The sequence below is a fragment of the Solea senegalensis genome, linkage group LG10 (assembly GCF_019176455.1).
Source record: "Solea senegalensis isolate Sse05_10M linkage group LG10, IFAPA_SoseM_1, whole genome shotgun sequence".
Lineage (NCBI taxonomy): Eukaryota > Metazoa > Chordata > Actinopteri > Pleuronectiformes > Soleidae > Solea > Solea senegalensis.
In genome coordinates, this window is record NC_058030.1 from 20,996,976 (window position 1) to 21,008,558 (window position 11,583).

Sequence of the window (11,583 nt, forward strand, 5' to 3'; positions counted from 1 at the left end):
GTTTGTCTCCACAGAGAGAGAGAGAAAAAACCCGTCAGGGGCAGCTGAGGACAGAGGTCAAAGGTTTTGGACCTCGTCCCATTCATGTCACTGTCCTGTCATTCAGACGACACTGTCAGAGCTCACACAACAGAGAACTACATAACGTCACACACAGTAAATGTAAGAAAGGAACAAGTTCATTGTTCTCAATTTAAACATTTAAAATTTTTTTTTTCAAAATCACACGGTTACAAACGGTTTGTGGTTTCGATTTCACTCTGGAGAAAAGGAAAGAAAGCACCTCACATGATGCCGAGGTCTTAAACTATAGCATTTGTCTCATTTCTTCTCAGATTAAAAGTATCAGGATGTTTTGGAGATACAGATTTAACAAATCTGTCACAGAGAAAGAAAGAAGCTTCAGGAACATTTGAATGAAATACTTATTTTTATACTATTTACTTTATAGACTTTTTTGTTTGTTTTAGGTTGGACATAAACCTTCCTCTTTATTTAAATAAAAAGCGACCATTTATAAATCTGGATGAATATGAAAGTGGAGAATATTCATGAAGACTCTCTCGCTGTGGATTTTGGTGCATCTGTAGCAAACTACTGCATCACTGATATTAATATACTGTATATATATATATATATATATGTATATAATATCAAATTGAAATAACAATTTGATATTATATACATATATATATATATATACATATATATATATATGTATATATACATATAATATATATATAAATATACATATAAAATAGCTCAACAGTGAGAGTGTATTGACAGTTGCTGCGAGTGTTGGAGTGACTGAACGCTGTGACTTACCTCAGACTCCAGGGCGGTGGGACAGAGAGATCACAGCTCTCCATCACAGATGGAGGAATTTTCTCGACGTCCTACAAAAGACAGAGAGGAAAACGTTAACTTTTAAACGCACGGATCCCAAAACACAGAATCCCTGCTGTAGACGTAATATATTTATACTCAAGTTGTGTTTTAAAGGTGCACACTGTAATTATGGGAAAGTGACGTGCGGTGTTTTCAGATGTATAGATGTAGAAAAGATCACATGATAATGAGAGGTTAGAATTATGTTCATCTATGTGAATATTCAATAATCAATGATGTATTATGCAAATTTATTTATGGTTTTCTGAAATACTGAAAAAATATATCGTAGCTGAATTTGTGATACACAATCAACCAATTTTGTATTTTGGTATAACTGAAATGAGGAAACAGAAACAACACATAATAATAATACAGAAACAAGAATAAACCACATTTCAATCAAATAAATTTGACAAAATGATGTATCAGAAATTTATATTATGTTTAGAGTTCTGCTTAACATAGATTTTATTTTATGCAGCTCAATTTCCTGCATATACAAGCTCTGTGTCTCTCTCTCTCTCTCACACACACATGCACACATAATTTGAAAACAACTAGAAACACATCGCAATGAATCCATAAACTCTCTCAAAATCAAAGGTGCATTATATCACACAAGACAATTAAAAAGAGTTAATATCTTGTCATTATGAAAAAAATTGAAAACTGCAACACATTGTGTTTGTACATTGACATTATGTGTCTTATCTGTGAACACATGTTATTATCACACATGTCTGTGAACACATGTTATTATCACACATGTCTGTGAACACAGGTCATTATCACATGTGTCTGTGAACACAGGTTATTATCATGTGTGTCTGTGAACACAGGTTATTATCATGTGTGTCTGTGAACACAGGTTATTATCATGTGTGTCTGTGTGAACACAGGTCATTATCACATGTGTCTGTGAACACAGGTTATTATCATGTGTGTCTGTGAACACAGGTTATAAAACAGGTTATTATCATGTGTGTCTGTGAACACAGGTTATTATCACACATGTCTGTGAACACATGTTATTATCACAAATGTCTGTGAACACAGGTCATTATCACATGTGTCTGTGAACACAGGTTATTATCATGTGTGTCTGTGAACACAGGTTATTATCAAGAGTGTCTGTGAACACAGGTTATTAAACACAGGTTATAAAACAATCATGTGTGTCTGAACACAGGTTATTATCATGTGTGTCTGTGAACACAGGTTATAACAGGTTATTATCATGTGTGTCTGTGAACACAGGTTATTATCATGTGTGTCTGTGAACACAGGTTATTATCACACATGTCTGTGAACACAGGTTATTATCACACGTGTCTGTGAACACAGGTTATTATCGCAGCGTGTCTGTGAACAGGTGGTTATCACGCAACACAGGTTATTATCTGTCTGTGAACACAGGTTATTATCACATGTGTCTGTGAACACAGGTCATTATCACGCGTGTTTGTGAACACAGGTTATTATCCTGCGTGTCTGTGAACACAGGTCATTATCCGCATTATCGCGTGTCTGTGAACACAGGTTATTATCACGGCGTGTCTGTGAACACAGGTCATTATCATGTCTGTGAACATAGGTTATTATCACGGCGGAACACAGGTTATTATCACATGTCTGTGAACACAGGTCATTATCACACATGTCTGTGAACACAGGTCATTATCACGCGTGTCTGTGAACACAGGTTATTATCACGCGTGTCTGTGAACACAGGTTATTATCACGCGTGTCTGTGAACACAGGTTATTATCACACATGTCTGGGACGACTGTGGATAAAGGAAACGTGGTTTCAGGACCCAGGTGACAAATCATCACAAATAGCTTTATTTCCTGAGCTTCAGTGGAGTGAAGTGAGACGAAGGAGCGACAAACTATATTAATGCGCCCCAATCCATCTTTAAGCAACAATGAGAACCATTCATTTCCCATGTAATCTGATTCACACTGGGGCCAAATGGACTCTGACCCATTCAGCTATGCGGGAGCTCCCAGTGAGAGACCTACAGCAGAGAGGAGAGGAGAGGAGAGGAGAGGAGAGGAGAGGAGAGGAGAGGGAGAGGGAGAGGAGAGGAGAGGAGAGGAGAGGAGAGGAGAGAAGAGAAGAGACCTGAAAAACCCTCTCTGTCACCAACATGGACAGACTGATTCCCTGCTGTACTCACTCTCTGTGAGAATGTACAGCTTCAGACTCACACCTATAGGTGAACACAAACAGAGAGCTTGATAAACACCCGGCGAGACATAGGAGCAGTCGCACGCACATATGCACAGGCACGTAGACTATAGCACACACACACATATATACTTGTCCCCATGTGCCCACTCTTGCTAAGTCAAACAAACACACCCCTTTCCCACACACACACACATTAAGTTGAATACAGACATGCAGTGGGCTGCTACATGGCAGCAGTGTGCAGGGTCAAGGCCTTTCCCAGGTACAAATGAAAGCGAGAGGAGAGACTTTGGAAGAGCTGAACAACACTGTGGGTCACCTTGCCTGGCAGAGAGATCAATGTCTGTTTGACTGACTGAGAGAGAGAGAGTTAGAGAGAGAAGACGGGTAAATCACCTCTTGCTTCATTGAGATGCAGGTAAAACACACAGGGGTCGGGCTCAGCTCCAGCTCCACCCTGCGTTACACAAACATGCACACGTGCCAGAGGTCGGCCGATACGGGTTCTTCTGATGGCCGATATAAGAGGCCACATTTTTTTTAGCCAATATGTATGATTTTTTTTTTCCCCTCAATTTGATAAAATACATGTATATAAAAAGTAATAATTCTAATGGCCTGTCCTTCTCTAGGAGATGGGGATTAGGTGCTTTACCCCATGCAGCGCTTATCCTGGCAGAGACTCAAACTGGCCAGATTAAATTACAAACACTACACAAAATCCCCTTACTTCAATTTAAAATTTAACCTGACAACAAAACTTAGTCTTTTTCTCCAATCTGCATTTCGTGTATGCACTGCAGTGTACAGCATGTTATATATAGATTTACAGCATGTGCATAATGAACCGTTTACATGATATTTAGGATTGTTGGATAATATCTCTTCTTTTTCCCGATATACTTTCCAGTGAGTTTGAGCAGGATTAAACCAACACTGATCATCTCATCCCTATATATACAGTATATATATATAGATATATACATACTGCACATATTGTATACATTACACAGGTCATCAAAAACACAACCTTCTAGACAAATAATCATACATTAATGCCGACCGTATTAGCAATCAGCTGATGTTTGTTTTTATATTTGTTTTTTAGCACACACTTTCGTGTGTGTGTGCCCTGCAACTCAACCTTCTGCTCGACAACATCCACACAGCCTCAGCTGTGTTTATCTGCGAGTCACAATATTGTGATCACATATAATTAAATCATGATTAGCTTTCATCTGACGCCCTTTAGTTATGTATAATGTGAAGACCCTCCCATATACAAGCAAATGCTAATCACTTATTTTGAGTTCTAACATACACAGGACAACATTATATATACATATGTATATATATATAGATAGTATGTATGTATATATGCTTATGTTGATGATTTCACGGTGATCTCATCTCAACACAGGACTACAGGACTGCATGCAGACAATGACATTACCTCTACACTCACTACACTACATGTAGAGTCTATTTACATGGAGAAAGAATCACTATCTAAAGCCAATGAGAGAAACAGGAGGTGGTGGAACGAAGCCTCTTTTACAGCTGCTGCATTCTCACCACATGCACAGCGGCATCGGGGTGGGGGGGAGGAAAGTTAAATTATTAGGGTTTCAAATAAACGACACATAACTCAGGACACTGGAAGACGGAGGGAACGAGAGGGAGGGAGGGAGGGAGAGAGGGAAAGGAGCAGTGGCACTGCAGGACTAGATGATGGACAGAGCGCGGAGGAACATGAATGCAGCTGATTTAAATCACTTTAAATGTAAATGTTTATCGCGCGAGTGATGCAGATGCCGACTGAGTGGAAGAGATTGAAATTGTTTCCTCTTTTGAATGCGAATATGTTTTTAACCCTGAGGGGTGTTTGTCATGGTGGATGCACACACACACACACACACACACACACACACACACACACAGTTGTTTTACTAAGTGAACATTCAGTCTCTTGTTACATTTTTCCTGACAGAACCACACTCCATATTTTACTTTTGATATGTTATATACTTAAAATTGTACGTGCAAACACAGTATTGTTGTTTTTAAACACATCTGAAATTAATTTCATTTTTTTTTGGCATCAAAAGAAATAGAATTGCTCTGAGTAATTCGAGGGAAAATGTCTGATTTTCGATTTTCTCCTGACAGCCGCGGCACTTGCGGTTTGATTTGCGATATCATTGATTAGAAGTCAAATTTCTGTTCATTTTTCACTGTGTCATACATTTCACAGTGTGATTGAGCGCTGCCATCAAACACCAATCAAAACAACTCTGTATCCCGTTGCAGCCACGGGAATTTCAGCATATCTGTTTCTGACATGCATGGGTTACATGTTTCAATTACTTTGAGGAACGAAAATAGAATAATTAAACCACAGCTTTTGCCATTAAATAATTGTTGAAGGGATGAATTGCCCTAATACAGAAGCATCACTGTGACATGATAAAATAACTTCACTCTCAAACAGCTCATACATTTACACACACACTCTGCCATCCCAGTGTAAGAGTGCAGCACGAGGCTGGCGACTTATCGAGCCTCCACTCACACACACACACACACACACACACACACGAAGACTCCACAGTGTGCACATCCTTTGTCATATTAATTCTGAGGCATTAAAGTGAAGTACATGATGATGATTCAAATGTCAATACTGATAAATCTCAGACTGATTTCCCATACTTGACCTAAAAGAGAAGAGTCCAATATTGTGACAGCAGACAACTACATTATCTTTAATAACCTAATCATTGGACAGACTGCAAATGATTACAGTGCAGAAGTCAATATGCCGGGCCTGAGAATAGAATTACAGCTCTATACTGGTGAGATTAATAATGTGGCGTCGCGTGGTGTGTGTGCGCGCACACACCGCACGTACACACTCCTTCAGTCTTTACAAATGAGGCAGAGGGCAGTGAATCTGCTTGAGTGCTGCATGAGAAAGGAGGAGGAGGAGGAAGTGCTGAAATGTTGTTTCCTTTTGCCTTTTGTCCTCCTTCAACACAGGAAGTGAATCAGTGCTATAGTGAATCCTCCTGCCTGCTGGTGTGTCTACAAGTCACAACACACACGCACACACACACACACAAGAATAAAGCATCCCGCGTAGTTCACACACTCCTCCTCCAGTAGAGCACAAACAACGTGGAGCATCACATCAAGCAGACTCCGCACTATCATTCAACAACGATATTATACACCGCGATATCATAATGTTTATACAAACACATCATTGTGATGAATGTTTGACCTCAGATGTGTTCAGTCTATAAAGGGCATTTAAAAATATACACAATTAACTGGTTTGTGCAACTTTTACTTTTATAAATTAATTCATTATTCGACATATACTGCGATCATAATCATATGCGTTAATTATTGTGATAATATTTTTGGCTATAGTATAAGAGCCGCCCATGGCCAGGGGGAAATGAATTGGATTTTCTAATCAGAGGGTCGTCCGTTTAAATCAGGGGCTGTGGTGCCCCTGAGCAAGGCATCAAATCCCCATTGCTCCCAGGGCGCAGTTAACAGTTCCTGCGCCCGTCTTGTGTGTGTGTGTGTGTGTGTGTTCACTACTGGTGTGTAAGAAAAAAGACATGTGAAACGCAGAGGTTAAATTCACTATCACTAATTGGTGTGCGCGTGTGTGTTTGTTAAAAAAAAAAAGAACTAATTCTAATTCTAACATCACTGATGTATGAGCAGGTACCAGGTGAGACTTCTCTTTTTCCCCCACAGGAGAAAAAAAAAGAGGTGCCGAGAAAGAAGTATAGCATCTCCAGTTCTAGGTTATAACACAAATGTAATTAAACAGCACACTGTATTGACCTAATCAGATAGGAGGGCTATAAATTAGTGGACACATGCTCACTAAAAGGCCCTCTCCCCTCAGCTAGGATGCATCTCTGATCGTTTATCATCTGAAAGGAGCAGGAAGGCAGCCAGCATCTCTCTCTCTCTCTCTCTCTCTCTCTCTCGCTCCCCCTTTTCCTGTCTCTGTCTCTCACTCACTTTTAATCACAGGGAAAATCATTCCTGCAGGCATAAGAGGCTCCTTTCTTGTCCCTAACACTGGGCTTAAGATGAGCTGGATGAGTGTGTGTGTGTGTGAGAGAGAAACTGTTGCACAGGCTTTGTCTCCACAACTCATTGAAAATAAAGTTGTTGTTTTAAAGTAACCCACATGCATTCAGGCAAAGAAACACACAGAAAACACCAGCACTCAAAGGTCATGCAGTAGAAAAATATAATATCCTTCCTCTACACACACACACACACACACACAGGTTTCCAGCAGCATGCATGGTGGTGGCGGTGACCTTGTACGCCAGCTCACACATAACCTGCACGTGTAGCTTTTATCTCAACCATTCTGCTGTGTGTATATATGATGCACTGTTGTCCAGAGCAGAGGCTGCAGGACTTCACACGCACTACACAACTACACAACAACTCACAACTTCCTGTGGCTCTCACACATTCAGTCCTTTCAATCTTTACACTTCACAATGACAGCAAAAAAAAAAAAAATGCCGTAAGAAAAGAACAAAAAAGCACTAAAACATGCATCTGATGATATATCATTATAGTTTTTTTTTTTAAAAAAAACCTGCAAGAAAACATTCATTTTAAACCTCATATTTAAAATTGTAGACTCGTGTGAGATTTGATCTACTTTTTTGTGTTTGTTTTGTTGGTTTTGTGGTCGACTTTTTAAAATGAAACTTTCCACACACGACGTTCAACAAGTGGATATCTGCCGAGTGAAAAGTGCAAGTTTACTCTCACGTCAATCATTAACTGGACATGTTTAAAGGACACCTGCGTGCAGCGCACTTCTTATCAGGGCCTGAGGGGGGGAAACATCAACAATGATGATGGAAATGAAGGAGTTACGAGTCGATTTTTAAGAGAAATTGGAGACTTTATATTGCGCAACAGGTTAAGGCAGCTCCTTTTATTTCATGAGAAACAAAAGACGATTCAAGAACGGACGTTAAATGGATGTGCGGAGTGATATTTAGGAATAAAATGAATGAAAAATGATTTAGAAATAAAATCCCATCAGACGTGGACTTGATCTTGCGGTTGTAATTATTGTTATTATCATTATTATTATTATTATTAGTATCATTAGACAATCAGAGCCAGATGTTTATGAGCAGATGTTTTAATTGTAATTTTCCTTCTGTTTCAGACACAGTAAAAAACAATAACAACGGCATCCAAAAACTAAAAAGGAGGAGGAAACATTTGTTTCCATTCATGATGGTTTTATTGATGAACGGTATATTTATGAAATTCCATTTTTAAAAGTGTGAACACGAGCTTCCCCGTTAATTAGATGAGTGTCCAGACAATAATGCATTTATAAAAAAAGACACAATGGCGTCATCACAAAGGATGTATATATGTATATGACTGCAAGATGATTATTATTATTATTATTATTAATCTAAAACATTAAATTAAATTTTCCACAGTTTATTTGGCGAACAAAACCCACGGGGATCTGCTTAAACTCAGCTAAATTCCTCAACTGAAAGGAAAACACATGCAGGGAAGTAGAGAACATGGTGTGTTGCGTGACATATTTCTTATTTGTTTCCAAACATGCATGATCATATCTCCAGTCCCACTTGTTGATCGCATGTGATGAATTTAATCCGTGCATTTATGAGGGAAACAGGTGCAGAGTATGCGACTAAATGAAAGTGTTTGCTTTCACAATGTTTGCATAAATCAAGTTGTTTTATTCCACAGTCATTTTCCTCACAGAGATGTTTGAGGTGAACTTTTATGAAAGCAAACTGACGGATGGTTGTCATGTTTTTTTCTATATATCATACAATCATTATACACAGAAAAGTCACACAAAAACAGGACAAAGTAAAAAGTAAAAGCCAAAATAAAAAGCACAGTCCGTACATGACCAGCATGCATGACTTCACACAAGCGTCACAGTCTGTTTGACACTGATGTCCAAACTTGAATGAGATTTATTTCTTTTCTTTTTTTTACAAAACACACGATATGACGATGATGTGAAAATGAGATCATTCATATTCAAAAAATAAAAATAAAGTGAGAAAATAAAGTGACATTAAAATAAAGCTGCTGCTGCTGCTGCATGTGCCTGAGGATTGTTTCACTTCGCAAAATGAGAATAAAAAGAAATGTTGCTGTGAGGATGGACGAGGCTGCACGAGCGCACCTGTGATGTGAGGGAATTTTGGACTAAAGTCCTTTAAAATATTTGTTGAATTTGCTGAATTGGTTTTCAGAGTCTCTGCTTTTTTACATAAAGCCCATTTACGCATCCTTTAAATTTGAAACCTCACCTTGAAACAAAAATGCATCTTTTACAGAAAAGTGGAAAATCTCCCACTTTAACTAGCGCAGCTTTAATAATAAAAGAAGTAAAACTGGTTTTACTGCGCGTGAATCATAAGTTCTTTGTAAAAAAAAAAGAAGGGGGGGAAAAAAAACTTTTTTTCAGCGCCGAGACTCACATGAAAAACTCCGGGGACGAAGGGTTGTTGTCGCTGCTGGAGCCTCCGTTTTCTCTAAAGCCGGTGCTGATGAGCTTCTCGTATTTCTCCTTGTAGACGTCCCTCTCCCTGGCCAGCCGGGAGATCTCCTGTTTGAGGTGATCCACCTGCTGCATCAGCTGCGTCTTCTCTCCCTCCAGGACGTGCCGCTGCTGGACGCGCTTGTATCGGCAGGACTGGGCATAGCCCCTGTTCTTTAGTGTCCTCCTCTTCTGTTTCAGGCGGATCACCTCTTCCTTGCTGACCCCCCGCAGCTGCCGGTTCAACTCCCGCACCGACATGGTCACCAGCTGCTCGTCCGAGAAGCGGTCCTCCAAGCGCAGGTGCTGGTGGTTCCCCCCCGCGCCGCCGCCGGACTGCGACCCGGAGGACTGGTGGTGAGCGCCTGAGTGGTGGTGGTGGTGATGGTGGTGGTGGTGGTGTGGATTCCCGTTCTGAGCCGCGGCTGCGGCGATGACCGCGGACACCACGGCGGCCGCTGATCCCATCTCCTCCCCGGCCATGGCGCCTCCTGCCCCGGCTGCGCCGCCGAACTGCTGCCCCCTGGCATAGCCATCGAAGGTCTGGAGCTGGTGACTGCTGCTGATCAGCGCCTCTACGGCGTCCTCCGGGCTAAAGCCCAGAGCCTCGGGATTCAACTGCTGTTGGTACCCGGTCATCCAGTAGAAATCCTCCAAGTGCGCCTTCTGTTCGCTCCCTGATCCCGGACTGGGCGCCGAGAAGCTTGGAGAGGGGGGAACCGAGCTGCAAGGCGTGCTCATCGGGGTGGAAGATAGGGATCCCCCGGCGACCACGCGGCTGCACTGGCTGATGCTGCGATCGGGCTCCACCGGCTCCTTTTTCACTTCAAACTTCATCAGATCGAAGTCATTAACATATTCCATGGCCAGGGGACTGGTGGGCAGGTCGGAGTTGCTCATTGCCAGTTCTGATGCCATCCTCTTGCTGTTGACAGTCCTCCAAAGGGGGTGAGGAGCACCTGTCAAAGTGGGCTGCTGAGACACGCACTGAGCCAGCTTGATTTCTTTATTTATTTTTCTTCAAAACCGACGGAAAAGTGAGATTTTCTCGCACTAATTGCGGCGCGCAGGTTTTTTGGTTGTGTGCGTCGATAAGTTTTTTTTTTTTTTTTCCTTCAGTCTGTGTTGCACAGACGCATTGGAGCTGCGCTGTTTCCTCCCTCTCTCCCAGCGTGCGGGTGTCTGAGCGCCGCTCTCTCTGTTTCTACCATTTAACACTTCATGGCTCCTTTTAGGATTAGTGCGCCAATTTGAGGAGGTTCACGCTCGTGTCCCGGGCAAAGAGTTGCCTTGTGGAGAAAGAGGGGGGGGAGACAAAATCTCCACCCGAGGATTGATAGGTTTTTTCTATGGGATCAGTCAGAGGACGAGTTAAAAAGCATTGCTTAGTTTTATAGGCGCTATGACGTCACACTGAAATATGAAATTGACCCACACTCAGCCAATGAGCAGCGCAGTCCGGACACGTTATTAGCATATTATACAGAAAGCAAAGTTTTCTGAGACTGACAACACACCGAGTATCATTCATCCTGTCGTTCTTTTTTTTCCACTTACCAGTTTTTTAAAAAAAAACAATACATTTAAAAAACAGATACATGACATCAGATGATTAATCTATCGTTTTATATTCGTAACCTCATCATTTTATGTCATGTGCAACATTTCAACCATTTTCAATTTGTATTTGTAATTCAGATGAAATGATCATTCTTTGTTCATTCAGTTCTGACTCCTCATTTAAATGTGCTTCACACTTTCATCAACTATATCTATTTAAATATGCATATTTACTGTTTAATGAAGGAGTCACACAATCACGGTTATTCTCTCAGTAAACGACTTTGACTGAGGAAAGAAGAGAAACAGTCCTCACCACCGCGGAAACA

General features: G+C 40.9%; 1 protein-coding gene across 1 annotated transcript; it reads right to left on the minus strand.

Moving 5' to 3' along the window:
* Positions 1–831: 831 nt before the first annotated feature.
* Positions 832–11,035, minus strand: LOC122775496 (transcription factor Maf). The gene is made up of 2 exons (XM_044035386.1): positions 9,636–11,035; positions 832–896 (listed from the first exon to the last, which is right to left on the minus strand). Exons 1-2 carry the CDS (start codon positions 10,610–10,612, stop codon positions 869–871), a joined length of 1,005 nt encoding a protein of 334 aa, XP_043891321.1. The 5' UTR covers positions 10,613–11,035; the 3' UTR covers positions 832–868.
* Between the last annotated feature and the right edge of the window lie 548 nt (positions 11,036–11,583).

What these genes read in the sequence shown, in the direction of transcription:
- LOC122775496 (XM_044035386.1), bottom strand. Translation starts at nt 10,612, where the DNA reads ATGGCATCAGAACTGGCAATGAGCAACTCCGACCTGCCCACCAGTCCC. An exon ending in TCGTCCCCGGAGTTTTTCAT is followed by an intron (nt 897 to 9,635) that starts GTGAGTCTCGGC and finishes TGTCTTTTGTAG; the next exon opens with GACGTCGAGAAAATTCCTCC.